The 17,316-nt window shown below is 45.8% G+C and overlaps 1 protein-coding gene and 1 long non-coding RNA gene across 8 annotated transcripts in view; one reads left to right on the plus strand and one right to left on the minus strand.

Moving 5' to 3' along the window:
- KCNMA1 (potassium calcium-activated channel subfamily M alpha 1) overlaps window positions 1-17,316 on the minus strand; it is a 764,306-nt gene that overhangs the window by 209,454 nt on the left and 537,536 nt on the right. For all 7 annotated transcript variants that reach the window (XM_069572206.1, XM_069572205.1, XM_069572210.1 and 4 more), the window contains exons 10-14: window positions 15,066-15,176; window positions 11,928-12,033; window positions 10,129-10,211; window positions 6,577-6,646; window positions 699-854 (exon numbers count right to left, since the gene is read on the minus strand). In XM_069572206.1, the coding sequence (XP_069428307.1) occupies window positions 699-854; window positions 6,577-6,646; window positions 10,129-10,211; window positions 11,928-12,033; window positions 15,066-15,176 (526 nt within the window). The remainder of the gene's footprint in view (window positions 1-698; window positions 855-6,576; window positions 6,647-10,128; window positions 10,212-11,927; window positions 12,034-15,065; window positions 15,177-17,316) is intronic.
- On the plus strand, window positions 610-7,624 carry LOC138430194 (uncharacterized). The gene is made up of 2 exons (XR_011253050.1): window positions 610-872; window positions 3,377-7,624. It is a non-coding gene; the product is annotated as an uncharacterized lncRNA (long non-coding RNA).

Raw genomic sequence — 17,316 nt, forward strand, 5'->3', positions numbered from 1 at the left:
TGAGGACAGAGTTGGGTCTTCCTTTGTCTGAATTAGTCCAGTGGTCAGGGGCCACCTTGGGGACTTTGGAGAGGCTGCCCAGTCATCCTAGGGGGTGAATTGCTGACCGCCCGATGAGTATATCCAGACCGCCCATCTCATGGTGTAAAGGGCCCTGTGGCCCAGAACTCAGTTCCTCCCTTGACTCTTCATTCAAACAACCATGGCATGTCGGCCCTGCTGGCCTCCTTGATTGTACAGAAATAAATAAATGAATTATGTTGTTGGGGTTTGGGCTTCAGCACAAACACATGGTCTGCATTTATCCGCACAGTGAGAGGTCCAGCAGCCACTTGATGTAAAAGAGCAAAATGATAATTCTTTTCTTTAGGCACTCTGGTGCCATATGGAATGTATATAAATCATATTTTTGTTTTAACAGCGGAGGCTTTGTTGATAGATAAACATGTGGTTTATCTAAAAAAAGAGAGAGGATCGTGCTTTGAACAATCATTTAATGGCCATGGATGTGCCAAATAAAAATAAAAACATAATTTTGAAAGAAGCTGGCCTTGTGCCCAAATCTGTAACAAGGAATTTCTCCTTAACCAGAGTGGTTAAAGCCCGTCGATCTGTTTTGAGTTTAAGTTGTGCTCTCTACTCAACCCCACGACAAATTGAATCCGGGGCTAATGCGCTCTAATCGGACGAGACGTTACCTTTATGAATGACCTCATGGAGAAGAGGTTGGCGAGCATGGTGGAGAGCCCTTGAGCCAGGCAGCTCTGGGCGATGAACCCCAGCTTCAGTTCTGCGAGGCAGATTGCATCATCCCCCTCTTTCCAATTCCAGCTCGGGATGTTTAGCAGATGGGCCTGCGGAAACAAAAACAGGTATGAGACCTCACTTTGTTAAATGTTCAATTGTTTAAAGTCTCCTCTGGGAAATGCAGCATTTCCAAACTGCTCAGGGTCATCCAGACTCCGCCTTCCTTTCCCTTGCCTGGGTCTGGCGTTTCCTGGTTTATTCAGCTCATCTGTGCATTAGATCTCAGTCTCCCTGCAACTCTGCTTTTGCACCTACCAAGTACAAGTCTTCCCCTCGGGTTTGTCACTGAGCCAAACAGAGTGCAGAGAGAATTTCCTCTTGTGACAGACACGTCAACCTGTGCTACTAAAATGTCTGGCTAGGTTGTTCTAAATTGGTTCTCCGAAAAACCTTAAGGCTGTCAGATGCTTGTATATTTTAGATTTCTGTTTTATCTGCCTTCCCAGATTTCTCGCTCTATGGCTCCTGAGCTTGAGTGGGCATCCAAATCAACTGAAGGATTTACAAACTGCCACCCTTGCCCCTACAGGTTCTGACTCTTTGGGGGTAGGGTAAGGTCGGAGAATTTTCATTTCTCACAGGTTCGAGGTAATGCTGAGCTAGGAACCATTTTTTGAGAAGCGCTGCCCTAAATTATCAGGCATGTCACAGTGGAGACATGTTACAATCTCTTGCAGATGGACTGATCCTATTCACCAGTGAGGTCAGACCCTGAAACGAGGACCCAGTGGCATAATTATCCAATTATTTTTAAGTGGCATGAAGCAGAGAGCCAGAGATAATACACTAGATGAAAGAATTAAGGCTCAAAAGTTCTCCAGAGTTGGAAAATGGGCCGAAGAAACAACCAGAAAAGATTCAAAAGGCCTTAATGTCAAGTACAGCACTTAGGTTTAAAAAAATCAATTATATAAATCCAAAATGAGAAGCCCTTATTTGGCAACAGATATGAGGGGACAGGAAAAAAAAAAAAGTGTTTGGGTAAACTAAAAATCTCCAAAAGAGGCCAATCTGTGACAGATTACAGAAAAATCCAACGGTAGTTAGTCAGAAACTGTCTCCAGATCATGGGACATACGAATGTCCTCTTCTGCTGTGAACTGGCCAGGCTACTTCCCCAGCACTTGATCCAGCTGCCAGATTAAAACAGTCAGATTTAAAAAGAGAAGTTGACAACTGAATAACTCCCAGAGAAAAATGACAGGCTTTAAGACGAGACATGGTTTCTAAAAAAACATCTTTTGAAGAACAGTTAAGGGAGCCAGCAGCATTCAGCCGGAAGAAGCGCCACACCTCCAGGAAGACAGGATGGTTACCTGTACATAGCTCAGGTGCTGCTGTGATGAGGAGAGACCAGGCCTGTCTTGTTTTGGTCCAAGGGCCAGAATTAGGAATGACTGACTGGTGTCTATTATAAGAAAGAAGCTTTTTGGCTTGTTTCATAAAGGTAGTTTTTAAGGATGTAATTTGCCTAATCATTGGAGAAAGTTACCTCCAAAATTGCAAGGTCTTTGTCCCTAAAACTCAGTATGCATTTCTCCAAGACTCAGTAGGTAGACTTATGCTCTGCACAGGAGGCTGAGTCAGGCCCTTCCAGGCTTCTACTAATGCCAAGACTCTATGGCCCTGAAATGACTATTTCTCTCCAGGTATCAGCAAACACAAGGAGCACAAAGGAGGAGTCCCTTCACTTTCAGGGCAATATACGACAGGCATGCTACTAGAAAGAGAAGACTCCACTGTGGAGCCACGACCAAGTCCAACGGCTCCAAGCCTGGCTTTCAGAAATACCACTCCTGTGAAATTCCCTCTTACAAAATCCTGTTCTGTAACAAACTTGTGAATCCTAGTCCAGCGGTGTTTACTCCTGGGAAAGCTGACTGTATCCTCCCCAATGAAAGCAGTTAAAACAGTCCCATGTGTGGGCTATAGCAGATGGGAATTTCTGTCAAGCTAAGTATCAGAGACCTTCGCACATCACAGACTCAATTCCATTAATTACCCTGCCCTTTATCCCATTTCTCTCCCTATCCTTCACTGGCTTAAGAAGCCCATTTTTCCCCTTTACGTCCCTGGCATCATAGAAAATACATCAGGCTAAGTGGAAAAACACTCATCTGCACAAGCATCATCTGAGAAGAATGAGGAGAAATTAAATCTAAGTCATGAACAAATAAATCATCAAGTGTGAAAGGCGATGTGGGTGGTCCAAGCCCCAGACAGACACCATGTGACCTTCATGGCACCTTCAAACAAATAAAAAAATCTTTTTAAGATGGTCTCTCACATCCCCATGTGCCAGTTTTAGGGTTTTAGGTCTTGGGTCCCTCCTGTACCCATCTGGTATTGAGTTCTTTAGACATGTTGTTACACAGAAATGGCAAGTTTGTTTCACTTCTCAGCCTTATTTGGTTATCATATCCTCTCCAATTGTGAGGCAGGGAGCCACCCAGGGACCTGCTAAAGGTTGGAAGGACTGTGTTCACATCCCTGCCCCTGCACACAAAAAGAGACTGATCTAGGAATTCAACTTGTTTGCTTCTGGTGACTCTCTATTTTTTCATTTTAGGGAAAGGTGGGTCCAGTGGGAGATGCCAGCATATTACTATGTAGGAGTCTAGAGGCAAATCCTTTCTCATCTGGAAAACCAGCCCTGCTAAGGCAGGATGAGCAGGACCAGTGCTTTCCTCTGTTTGAGATGAAAGGAACGTGAAAATAGGCTGTTCTGGAAACCAGAACAAACAGATTCCAGCCCCAGTACCATCTCTCACTACACATTCAACTTTGGGGAAGCCACTATGATGAAGAAGGTCGTCTCGGAGCAAACACTTACACATTTCTGCTCAAGCATAAGGATTTACAGTGAGAAAGCTCAGCGAACTTCCATCTCCATTGGGCCACTGGGACTTGGCTTCAGCTCATAGACAAAGATCTCTTTTTCTAGAGTCTGCTGGGGACATTTTAAAAGTCCATTGATAGTGAAATCATCAGGAGTGATATTTTTCCGAGATGTCATAAACCATCCTTTCCTTCAAGAGTTTTAAGCCATTTGCACTCAAATAAGACAAAAAAACCAACCCTGCACCATCTCCTTTCCGTGTTGGGGGATGCTGAGGTTGAGGGTTTCTCTCCTTGAATTCTACTGGGGTAAACAGATGGACTTTGGTGACCCTCCTTCTGTAAGTCCTACTCAGAGGAACCACAGTTTGGTTCAAAAGCCTGTGGCTCGACTGAATGAGAGGGTGGCAGTTGGCAGTTTTGCCTCTTAGTTCACTGTCTGCCACGTGACCATGAGTTACACCCATCAGAGATGCTCTGTCTGAGACAGAACTCAGACCCACGGTCTGCAGTGACACTGAGATACTGAAATGCACGGATGGTTAACTGAGGGTTAAATGAGATGGTAGAAGTCAAAGCTCTTTTAAAGCTGTAAAATATGACACAAATGTCTGAGATGATGACAAATTCAGAACCAGTTTTATATGGAAAGAAGACCACTTCCCTACATCCCTAGTTCCTAGAATACCACCATCAACAGATCATGGGGAATTGAAGTCCTTCCTATTTTAAGGTTGGTATTCAATTATGGAATCAAGTATCCTCTGGGATATGCTGACAGTCATGTAAGTGTACATGCATGCAACAGGTTCTTTCCCAAAAGCAAGTTGGTTTTGTTTTGGTTTTTTTTTGAAAGCAAGTTTTAATGGATGGAGATCTATTGGCATCTAGTTGTGGGTAAAGAGAAAGTGCTAAGAAATGAAGAAAAGTAATATTACAAAGGTAGCTAGCAGGATCTTAAAAAACCAGCAAAATTGTAAAGCAAGGTGAAGAATGCCTATTTGCAATTCTACAAGGAATGAGATGGCAAATAATGCCCAGTGGACTTCCTGTTCTTTCTCTACAAGAGGAAAAGGAAATGAAAAGAGCCCTATAACAAACTCACTATGCCCCATTCACTCTCACACATACTACGAGAACAAAGTCTTATAAGTGACTTTTCCTAAGTCTGAAACCCAAATAGATCAGGGTGGTTCTAAACAAAATGTGTTTTAAGCAATTAATCATGGGTCGATTGATGTGTTCATCACTGTTTCTGAATAATGACAAGGCAGAGGCTGTAAAGGACGTTCAGCTTGCGCTGGTCACGTGACTACTGACCAGGGGCATCTGGACCCTAGGTCCACAGAACTACTTCTGAGTTTGACAAGAATCACAGAACTGAAATTCTCCTTAATTCCTTGAAGATGCTATATCAGCACTCATTGGAAGGAGAAGAAAAGGAACTGATATCCTTTTCTAAACATACAACATTCATTTTCCTATTCAATCTAAATTCAGCCCCAAATCTAAACAATGGCTTAAGGCACTCCCACACTAAATGAAATTTCAAATCACAGAGGAAGGAGGGAGAGTTCACAGCCTCGAGAGCTTTCACCAGCCACAGCCTTGTTCATAAACTTCACCTCCACCTACAGGGGCTGCTGTCTAAAGACTTCTCCAGATTGGTGCCGATGGGTTACCAACATCCTCACTTTCTCTTTAGTGTCCTGGGTTTTCCAGAGACAAAGAAGTCACTGTGTCTTTGGGTGTCTACCACCCAACCCACTGGCTAGAGCCCACTATAGTCTGCAGGGGAACCACCTGGGAGGGCTGGGCGGCAGTGGGCCGTGGGCAGCATCCCAGTCACTGCCAGCAGGCTCCGGTCCACAATACCTCTGACAGGCTTCCACACAGCGAGAGGGGACAGCACTTGCCAGCAATTAAGAAATAATGGCAGGGCACTGGCACATTTGGCAGAATAGAGTCCTCTCTGGGTCACCTGACTGCCTATTTTGTAGGGAATATGGCTCATAAGACGGGACAAACGCTCACTCACAACCCAGCAGGGAGTCATTCTGCCCAGACAGGACACCTGGTGGCAGGTACTGAGCAGCCTCCAGTTTCTCAAAACTGGTTCCACATCAAACACAGAGAGACGGCACCTTCCCTCCCCCAAAGCTGTTTTCCTTGGAGTCTCCTGACAGCCAAGCAAAGGAGTACTGCCTCTGAATGAGAGACAGGATTGTGGTTTATGGAGAAGGAATCACAAGGAAAACAGCGTAGACTCCAACACTGGTTTTCTTTCTGATCCCCCCTAAACTGTAACACTAGGAAAATCCCTTTATGTTTAATCTCTGGAGAGCCAGCTGTTTTCCTGAATTCAACTGTGCACACTCTCACCTTGAGTTTGAGAACTCCGTGTTCCACATTCTCCACCCCATGCACAGTCAATCCCCCCAAGTTCACCTGGTCTCATGGAGAAAAGTGCTCTCACTCACCTGGGGCACTCTCCACCTTGACTGCAAAATCCCTGAGCACATACCATTTCCATGTGGGCTTGGAGGAGTCAGGCCAAGTGCTCACCAAGTAGTAGGTATTCGTTAAATACCGATGGGAGAAATGAGTGCAGCACACAGGAATGGAGGTTGTTGGAATGGAGTCTAAGGACATATTGATATTTCTGAACCCAGGGGACCAACAAATGTTTCCTGAATAAATGAGTCACTACGTGAAGACGTTTCCCTCCAGGGACCACCTGCAAACAAGGTGTCTGGACTGCAGAAATGTCCTGGGAGGCTTTCACCCATCACTCCTCCTTCTCCAGGTCTCTGGACGGCACCGGTGTGTGTGTACATGCAGGCACACACACATGTGTGTAGCTGGGCCTCATGCTTCTGAGAGCTCGGACCCCGTCTGGCCCTCTGAGCCTGGGACAGGCTGCTGCCCTACCTTATTGTGATATTGCAGCATCTGAGTGATGATCCTTATCTTCGGGTGGTAGTTCTTTATGGAGATGACTCTGAAAGAGAAGAGAACAAAAGCTGAGCCCGGGTCTGCCTCGCCCTTGGAGTCTGATGGGGAGATTAATTTGATTACATCCAAATGCAGTGACTATGGGGCCAGCAGCCAGGGCCTTCAGAGGGGCTGCAGGCACCGGGCCAAGTTAAACTGTGTTTCCACCATCATATCCCATGGTCGTGTGAAAAGGAAATCGCAGAGCAGCCATAGACTCTGCCTTAGACGTGAAAGAAGAAAGAGATCCTGTGATGCCGTGGTGACGGCGTGTGTGCACTGGGCATGGGGGGTCTGGGGCAGCGTGTTACGGGCTTACTGCCTACCTAGGCATCTAAATAAAGCAAGTTCTACTCGCGGGGCCAACAGAGGTTTGCCATCTCACATACCCTAGGGAGGAGCCCAGAAACGATTTGCTCTGAGTTCAATATTCCAAGTTAACAACACGAGGCAACGTGACAAATCAGACAAGCAGCTGACAAATGATTCTAATTGCCATGCACACATGGCCACTCTCACAGAAATGGTTTCTGAGCAGGACTCTTAGGAGGGGATCCATGACTCAGCCTTTGATAGTTAATAGCATCTAGATGACGACTTTGATGCTGGTTAGATAAGTGCCAAGGCCTAGAGGAGGTCGTGGTCTGCTGGAAAATTCCCCCGAACTGCTCGCAGTCCATATTTAGTATTAACCACTGCCTGCCCCATCTCAACCCTCCCTCTGTTCCCCGTAACAATCATGATGCTGAAAGGGGAGGGGCTGGGAACAGAGGACTAGAAACACCTGCATACTGGTCCCAGCTGCTATACTAACAAACGGGGTGACCTCCAGGAAATCCCTGGGCACTCTGTGACTGTTTCCTCATCTGGACACTGGGGGCAAGGGTACCTGCTTTATGTATTTCACAGGCTTTGGTATGAGCAGCACATGAAAAGCCAGATGTGAAAATGCTTTGAAATCATTAAAAGCTCTCTCCATGTGTAAGTTATGGTTTTTGTCATTACCAACTCTGTCAGAGGTGACATTGTACATTTCCTTCTGTGACAAGGAAGGCTAAAGAATGGAATTCCACAAAAGGCCCACCTCCGAAGCCTAATCAGAAATGCAAGTGCATTTATCATGACCACCCCCAGAAACTCCCCACCAGGAAGCGCTCTACGCTTCATCCCTTTTTGTGCAAAGATGGAGAGAAAACAGCCAGGAAGCAGCTTTGTCTGAAAAGCGACCACTTGTGAATTTAGGAAATGGATCATGCAGAAACCTCTCCCTGCACAAATTCACCCTGGGCTTTTACACTTGAAGGATTTCATTTTATTTTTGAAAAAGTGTTGTGTTGGCCCACGCTTATAACTCAAGGACTTTGAGCCTCTGTCAGCTCTCGGAATTCAGTTCACAGCATCAGCCAGTTTTCTGCATTAGCTCATTTCAAACGGATCTTTGACATTTTAATTTCAGAAGGGGCAGATTGGTCTCATTAAACTAAGGAGAAAGGAGGATTATACAAATAAGGGAAAGACAGAGCCCATTTTTAACCCTGAGCTTCCCACTTCCTTCAGCTGGCTGGGCCTTAGTTCTGATTCTGGTCAGTGGAAGGCTTAATCACACTTCTGATAGTACCTTCACTCAGTCATTTTTATGCCTTGGCATAAGGTGCCCTATATGTCTTTATGTTAACCCTACTGTCGTCAGGACTTAGAATATTGTGAAAAGAAACGCCCACTTTGAAACTATTATCAATTATTCACTTTAAAAAGTTAAATAAAAGGTAGTACCAGCCCCAAGTTTCTCTACAAGGTCAAAACATTAAGCTTCATCTTCTTTTGGTTTTCCATTTGACATTTTGAAAAACAGTATTCTTTAAAAGCTATAATTGTATCACTTTAAATGACACAAAAATGTGAAGGCTAGAAATCCTAGCTCAAGGAAACAGTCAAGTGATGCACCTTAAGCGGGGGCCACTGTGGTCACTTGGAGCTGTGACTGGTTAGGGGACAGGCCCAGATACAGAAGCAGGTCCCCCTTGCACCAGTTCCCTGCAGCCTGGGAAGCCCCACGCCTACAGCAGTTTGCGCAATGACTCTCTTAAGATGACTGCACTACGCATACTGTCAACGAAAAGGGAGCAGAAAGAGCACACTGTGCCAGATGCCACTTGCCAGACACAAAGACCAGATGCCGAGAGGAGGACGGACGTGCTCCCGAGGAATTCCGCCCCCTCACTGATGGGAAAGTTCATGGCCCTTGGGACCACTGAGGAAAAGCCAAGCCAAGGAGATGTGAGCACTGTAGTGGTGCAAAGGCAGCTTCCCTGGCCTCCACCCCAGGTAAATTCCCAGGACACAGGAAACCAAGCTGCAGGGAGAGGGCAATCTGGGTCTAGACCCAAAGGATGGCTGTTCACAATTAGCCAAGAGTTCCTGGGAATCTAGTGGGAGTGAAATGTTTCCTCTTAGTTCACCTCTTCTCCAGAAGATTCTCTTTATGATCCCCGCCCAGTTCTCTTAACTACTCTGCAATTTATGCTCCAGTCGAGAAGAATCCAAAAAGAGCTTTGCCTGTCTGGAGCAAAATATCTCATCTTTCTGGTAACTGCATAGCCCCGAGATGTCTGGAACATGGGTCTATGCAAAGAAAAATACGGAATAATTTTCTCCTGAAATGATAAAAAAAAACAATAAGGAACAGAAGTTGGCCTGAAAATGGGCTTAGATGAGCCCAGCCTATTTACAACAAAGGCATTGGGCAGCATTTTCCAAAGACTGGCCGCCACTCCCCCAGCCCCACCAGGAGGCACTCTGTTAAAAAAAAAGGCAGGGAGGGGATTGTAGTCAAATAGGTTTGAGAAACTCTCTACAGAACATTACCTTAGAAATTCATATGAGTATTCAAAGCACTGAGGAGGCTTCCAGTAAAGAAAACTATTTCATTTGGGGAAACTGGTTGAAACAAGCCAATTGCTCAACAAACCCCTCTTTGTGGGAAATATTAATCAGTGTGCTGTGGATGCACTTGGAATGCTCTAACATGGGGCTCCTCATTTGCAGCCGGACAATTTTCTGCTACGGGGGCCATCCTGTGCATTGTAGGATGTTGAGTAGTAACCTTGGCCTCTATCCACCAGGCATGAGCGGCACTGTCCCCTAACCAAGAACACTTCCGGATATTCCAAAAGGCCCCCCTAGTTTAGGCATCTTCCCAGTGAAATCTATCTTTCCTTTGCTAGTCCTGCACCCCAAGTCTGGTTGTGAGCCCTCATATCTTTTAAGGCTGAGCTTTTGGTTGGTGATGCCTTGTGTCATTGCCTTCTGCACCCACCACAGCCTCAGTTCCCCCCACCCTGGGCCTATGCAGGTGGTGAGCTAAGGTGGCTAACGAGGAAAGAAGGTCCTGCAGAGACGGTGCTCTGCAGAGGGACCCAACAGAACAGCAAGTGGCCATGGAGCACCCAGCCCAGAGCCCTCCCTGCCTCCCTGCCTCCCTGAGATTACCTCATGATGTTGGAGGCATCTTCGGCGTCGGGGTCTGCGCAGTACTTATTGGCAAGGATGAGGCACGCATCTGCTGACTCTATCTAAGACACCAAAGAAAATCACAGAACACAAAAATGTGAATAGCCATCCTTGGTTGCCGTCTCTCTCTGCTGACAGCTCTGGGGGAACCTGGTACTTTGCAAGGAAAAGAAAAAATAATAATCCTGAGAGATTATAGTTTTTGTCAAAAGTGTAGGTTGCAAGTTCTTGTTATGGTATAAACATTTCATCTTGTTGCTGCTGGAAGGGACAACGTGTACCTTGGTAATTACACTTTTCATTTTGCCTAGCCTCTTACACAGAAGCTTTCTGTCTTGAGGTAACAATTAATTAAGGCTTTCAGTCCCTCTCCACCTCCTTTCCCGACAATCTGCACCATCATCCTAACTTTTCCAATCGGGAAGTGGTGTTAGGTGGGTGAAACCCCTTCTCTCAGGCTACCAAGTTAACTGGGTCATTGAGGATTCAGAAATGTAGACTCTTAAGTCCTTCATCTAACCTTTTCTTCACATCTTAAATGTGGAAGAAGAGGAAATGAGAGCCCTAACTCAGATAATGGCTAAGTACTGTTTAGTATTCAGTTAGCATTCAGATATTCAAAAGACAACAAATCTGAGAGTGAAATGATATGTTACAGATGACCTTGAAAGACAACCTAAAGACTTAGCTAAACATGTGCCAACGGAAACTTATTCCTTTGAGAGGATCACAAGTTGTGCTAAGAATTGCTTGCAACTAAATCAGGTCCATGGACAATAATTATTTCCCCCAAGCTCTCATAAGATTTCACATTAGACATAACTTGGACCATGTCTGGATAATAGTAACTAGACTCTGTATGCGAAAGAATTCCCATGCTGGCTCTGGTCTGTCCTACTTGGGATGTTGTGCTTACAACAGCCCATTTCTGCATTTGGTGGGAGGGCATGGTTTCCTCCATGGTATGTCAGAAGTTGTCTCCAGTTTTCTTTCTTTCATAAAGCAAAGAATTTGCCCAAATTCTTTTGGCTTATTCATGCTTGCCAATTACATTATTTACTGAATTATGTAGTGACCGCACTGAGATGTCAATGGATTCAGAATATTAATCTATCCCCATTGGCATGCAAATACTGAACATGCTTACAAAATCCATATAAAATGAGTAAAGCAGTGGATGCCATTTTGCTATATCCCTTTAGACGTGTTTATAAGAAGATTCTAACTTAGTAGGCTCTAGACAGAAAGACTAGCTCATTACCAAGTGCTGCCAAATATCTGCATGCTTAGTTTTACACCTTTAGTCTTTGGTGAGGAAAAAAAGGAAGCTCAAAATGTTTGATGGCTTGGGTAAACTTTATTTTATACTTTATCCTTAATGTTCCTTCCTGATATAAATAACAGATTTCAGAGCTACGCTAAGTGCAATTTAAGTATTCAAAATGGGGATGAGTTGATTTCTATGTCATGCATGATACCACTGAGTCCACACAACTGGTCTGCTTCCCTTAGCAGCGCTGATATTGAGGGGCCCAGTGATGTCTAGCATGTCATGTACAAGCAGTCCATGTATGGAATGCTTATAGCTGGTCTACCAAGTGCCAGCAGGACAAAGTCCTGGGACCAGGGCAAGAGTGATACCAAGGTTGGTAGCATCTGATTTATTTTCTAAGGGCTTTGGAAGGGACTCTCGGCCATGTGAGGAGGCATGTCCTGTCACCCCAGAGTCACACACCGCCTGGATGGAATACAAGCAGAAGCCACTCCTTCCTTCTTACCTTGACTCTCGCAAGATCATGCGGATTGAGGACTGAACCCTGATAAAACTCCACCTGAGTAAAATGTCGTTTGAACAGAGCTTCCAGCTCCAGGTTAGGGGAGATGCTGTGCAGGGAGAGAAGAGACAGCTGTTAATATAACAGAGTCAGGTATTTAGCCTCCATGGCCTCCCTTCTCTCCAATTTCCACAGAGAGAGAAAAGGCTTTCACCTTCAGAGCACCCTCTTTCTTGCCATAAATAAGAGGCTTACACTGAAGAGAAGTAAAACCCCAGCCCAACTGAAAATCAAAACCAATACCAAGCTAAAATGAAGAGTTTCACTACCTTTAGAGTCTGAGGCCCATGCGGCAAAATGTCACCTTCATCACAAATGGAATCCCTACTTTTAAAAATTGTATTTCACTCACTGTTTTCTTTTATTGATTGGTTTATTGTCTCTGTCGGGCCTCAGTTGCGGCACGGCGGGGTCGACCTTGCTTCATGCAGGACCCTTCTTTGCGATGCATGGACTTTCCTGGTTGTGGTGCACAGACTCAGTAGTTGCTGTGTGTGGTATTAGTTGCTCCACGGCTTGTTGGATCAGAGTTCCCTGACCAAGGATCGAACCCTTGTCCCCTGCATGGCAAGGCGGATTCTTAACCACTGGCCCAGCAGGAATCACTATTTTATGAATGAAGAACAGAGGCTGTGACATCAGGGATCAGCCAAAGGTCTTCCTGGCAGAGCTTCCTGCTGTTCCTTTCACCAAAAGCTTTTTCCCTCCTTTTCCACCTCATGGACTTCTCAACCTCAGGAACTGGATCCAAAAGAGTCTCCTCTGAGTAGACAGATACAGGGTCAATCCATTTCCAGTATTGTTCTTGATTCAGCATGTGGACACTATTTATCCTTCTTAGCCTTGAGCCACACCCTGCAATCTTTCCCATCCCAGGACAAGGATTAAAACATTGGTTAGCCTATCCATTCATTTATTAATTCTTCAGAAATGAGAAACACCTAATCTCTGTTAAGTACTTCACTAGGCCCTGGGAGATCACATTCAGTTAGAACCTACTAGGTGCCAAGGACTGAGTTAATCAACTCTTGCCTAACATAGTACTTAGCAATGATGATAACTGCTAATGTTCTCGAGCATTTGCTATGCTATGCAGCCACCATTCTAAGCACTTGACAAATATTAACTCATTTAAACCTCAGAACAACTCTCGAGGAAGGTATGTTATTAACCCACAGCTTGGAGAGGTTAATTAACTGGGCCATGGACGAGAGGGCTGACAATGATAGATGCTGGGGACACAAAGGTAAATCCTAGCAACTGAAGCATTAGCAGCCAGCTTGTTGATCTGGACTAAAGCAATGGGTGAGAGAAATACATCTGCCTGTGCAAGCCCAACCGGTCTTCCAGATCTGTTATAAGCAGGGCCTCCTTCTGGAAGCCTGCCTACCCTGGTAATACAAGGAGTGGTGGTCTCTCCCCAGTACAGATGTCCCATGTGATTCTGCCGTTGATTAAACTGATGTCAGTACATTAATAGAACTATGTTGTGCTCTAATTGCTGCACATGTGCTCAACTTGAAATGTCCAAGAAGGATGACTTGTCTTCAACCTTCCACATGCTCAGCAGAGGATGGGCCCCACAGCTGGTCATCAGTGGCTGAGCAGTCAATTGGATCTATGGGTTGAGCTCCTATGTCCGTGGTCTGCCCAGTCCTTTCAGAACTTGGAGAAGTCAGTGCTAAGAAGAAAAATGCTGGTGCTCAAACATGGTTGCCAGTTCCGTATTCACAATGTCAAAAGGAAGGAGATGTACAGGATAACTGTAGGGAAGTCAACCTCAGTGAGATCGCAGAGCAGGACTGAGTCCTGGGTGGCGAGTAACGAGTGGAGCCAACACCAGCATGTGAGCTTTGTCCCTTGGCAATGTGGGGCTAAGACTTGCCCCATGATGACCCCGTCTCCATAAAAGAGGAAGACAGTGCCACCCACGTGAACATACCTGCGTTCTCCATCTCTCCATCCCTGTGGTGGGCTACCTTTTACCTAAAAGGGGACCAGGCAAAAGATCTCAACAGCACTGAGTGGAAGGGAGATATCTTGGTTTCCTCCCCTATAAAACAAACTTGATTAAGTCCTACCGCCTAAGTCCGCTGTATAGCCTAATATATTTTCTCTCACATGGTAACAGCTAACATTTATTGGGCACTTACTGGGTGTCTGATTCTCTTTATATGTGTGCATGCTACGTTGCTTTAGTTGTGTCCCAACTCCTTGCAACCCTATAGACCATAGCCCTCCAGGCTCCTCTGTCCATAGGATTCTCCAGGCAAGAATACTGGAGTGGGTTGCCATGCCCATCACCAAGGGATCTTCCCAACCCATTGAACCTGCATCTCTTACAACTCCTGCATTGGCAGATGGGTTCTTTACCACTAGTGCCACCTGGGAAGCCCACCTCTCTGTATACTTGGAATGAATTTGCTTTTCATTCTGATAATAGCCCAAGATGGTAGGTAGAAACCATTTTGAACTTCCCATCTTATGGACGTGGAAACTGAGGCCCAGGGACTTAATTGGTTCGGGATTTAGTTGAGTCAGGATCCAGATCATCCTCTGAGCTGAGCATGCACTCTTACTCCCTCTTCTGATTTAAGGAGAGACTATGGTGACCAGCACTGTGTCCTAAACGGAAGGTTCCTAGGAATGATGGCTGTTGTTACTGTTGTTATCGCCTTGAACCCTGCTTCCTGTTACTTCTGTGTCTTGCTTGGGCACTGTGTTAGTCCTACGTTCATAAAGAATCCACACCAGACACTGTGGATACACGTGGATTGCACAGATCCAGACAGCTTCAGGGACAGTAATGCTGTGTTTGACCAATAATGAACCTATGTCATTTGCCAGAGAGAGTCACCTCCACAGAGGCAGGTGCCACTCTTATCACCGAACAAGTGGGTTGCTTCCTTCCCATCATTTCTAGGACATCCTCTCCAATGAGCCCAGCAGAGACGGTGGCTAAGTCAACTCTGCCCTGCCCCCTAGAGCCACCCCTACATCACCCTACCTATAGACACTCAGGGGGGCCCCCTTGTGCTGCCTGGTTGGGTGGAGGGTCTCAAAACTGTCGGGGCCTCTTACTTGTGAAGAAAGACGATCTCCACATTGACATCATCCCGGTCCTTGTGCAGAAAGTCCTTCAGGAAGTTGGAGACACTCTCCAGTGTGATGTGTCCGCAGACCACTATGTGCCTGAAGGGGAAAGGCCAGTTAGATGAGGCCATTCCAGAGATGCCCTGGCACCCGCCCCCAGCAAGACAAGAGAAAAGCGCACAGCTGCAGGGAAGCACTCATGTCCTCCGAGGAGACTTGGTAAAGCCCAGCTCCCTTCCCCAGAGGGCTGTGAGGCAAAGCAGCAGGGCCAGAAGGTGCTCAGAGACTCCTCGACAGAAAAGCATATGGCTTCTCACCTGATGCTACACAAAATCCTATTAAAAGCCCAACTGCTTGGCCAAGTGGTTTTATGCATTTAACAATAAGTGACATTATGCTTGTGCTTAAACGCTGCATTATCAAGCCCCTTGCAGATTCATATCTCTCCCTTTCTGCCCACAAAGCGTCCTCCCGGGAGATTTACCGAATGAGTCTTGGTTTATGACATAGAGCTTATCAGGTAATGAGATAACAAATCTTGCTGAAACGATGATTTTGTGTGTAAGAAAGCGGACTTTTATCAGGGTGGCTAATGTGCAGCTTGACACGTTATGGGCTCTGCTGGCCATAAGCAGTAAAAAGGAAATTTTGCATTTTTCTGCCATAACTCCTCCGACAATGGGAGCATGTAACACTTTACAGTAAGTGAGCATCACTCAGGGCTAAATGTGGGATGGGACACCTATGGAATCTGAGATGGTGCCGCAGGCAGGCTGTGCATCCCCTGACAGCTGCTTCCTTAGGGTGCCTGAGATTTCCACAAGAGACAAAGGAATTTACCTTTGGACAGGGGATGAGGATGGAATGGTTTGCCTTTGTTTCGGGGTGCTTTGGACTTGTCTCCGGAAATAGCGGCTCCCCTTGAGGAGATGAGCCCATCTTCCAGGACTCCTGGAAGAACGGTCCTCACCCCCCTGCACCCCGCCAATATCTTTGGCTCCTGGACCAATCTGACTTTGACACCGGCTATACTGTGACCACTTACATTCGCTATCTATGATGCTCAATCAGGAGTAAGCTCTTTGATACAAAACTATCAAAGAGACTGACTGCAGAGATGAAATCTGCCAGCTTCTAGTAAAGAGACTGTAGCAAAAGGCTCACTCAGCCCAGGTCCCTATGCCTCTCGTGTTGACAGTGACAGAGGCTGACTTCCTGGCTGGGCTTTGAGGCATGGGCAGGTGGTGAGCATGAAGCACAGTAATTTTGTGGGAGAAATTTAGAATGGCCAGGCCCCTTGCACTCCATAATTGCTCTGTGCACATTCCAGTAAGGCAGAGAGCTCATTGGCTGGAGGCGACTCCTAAGAGGAGGCAGTGATGATCGCTTATGCGATGTTCCATTAGATGCCATTACAAGAGCCTGCCCTTTTGGTGTAATTTGGTGCTTGACTAAGTATGTGAGAATAATACAGTAAACTCATTGGTGAAAGGATAACGATGCAGAACAAAGAGTAAATCAATAATATGCGCCATGCAGTTAATAATATCACCATTATGGACTGTTATTGTTACGGCGCTGCACTGAGCGATCGGGCAAGTGGAGGCCCTTGTTGGGGCGGGGGGTGTCAATGGGCCTCCTCAGAAGAGACGTTTTAATATAACCACTTGACTCTCAAGCCAGTACCTGCTGGGTTAAGGGAGGTCCCCTGGCCACTGATCCCAATCTGATGTCCCCAAATGCATACGAGTAACTCCCTTCTGAAATGCACAGTATGTCAGAAAACATGATGCAAATTGAACAACAGGATTATACACATTTTTGTCGGGTCATATCTTGAAAAAATGATTCTTGTGGCAAATGCGCATTTATATGGACAAAAGAGGCTGCAAATGAATGTGCATTTTCTGAAAAAGATTTCTGATTTTGAATTTGCCAAGCATGTTCAGAAACTGACCAAAAAAACAACATCTCCCTCCTAATCTGACATCTCCACAAAAGACAACAGGGCTGTTTGGAGGACAATTCTAATGCTTTCTGCCTACAAACTTCCATGATTGAGAATGAGGCCAGAATGAATTCAATGTACGGGCACCTCTGCCGGACAGATGGGTGAGTGCGACTCTTCCTGATAGTAAGGTAGGTTTGATTCCCTGCTCTGCCACCAAGGATGTGTGTGATTCTGGGCACGCTACTTATCCCCATTCGACAGATGAGGGAGCTGAGAGGTTAATACTAC

This window comes from Ovis canadensis, chromosome 25 (genome assembly GCF_042477335.2).
Source record: "Ovis canadensis isolate MfBH-ARS-UI-01 breed Bighorn chromosome 25, ARS-UI_OviCan_v2, whole genome shotgun sequence".
NCBI classification, from domain to species: Eukaryota; Metazoa; Chordata; class Mammalia; order Artiodactyla; family Bovidae; genus Ovis; species Ovis canadensis.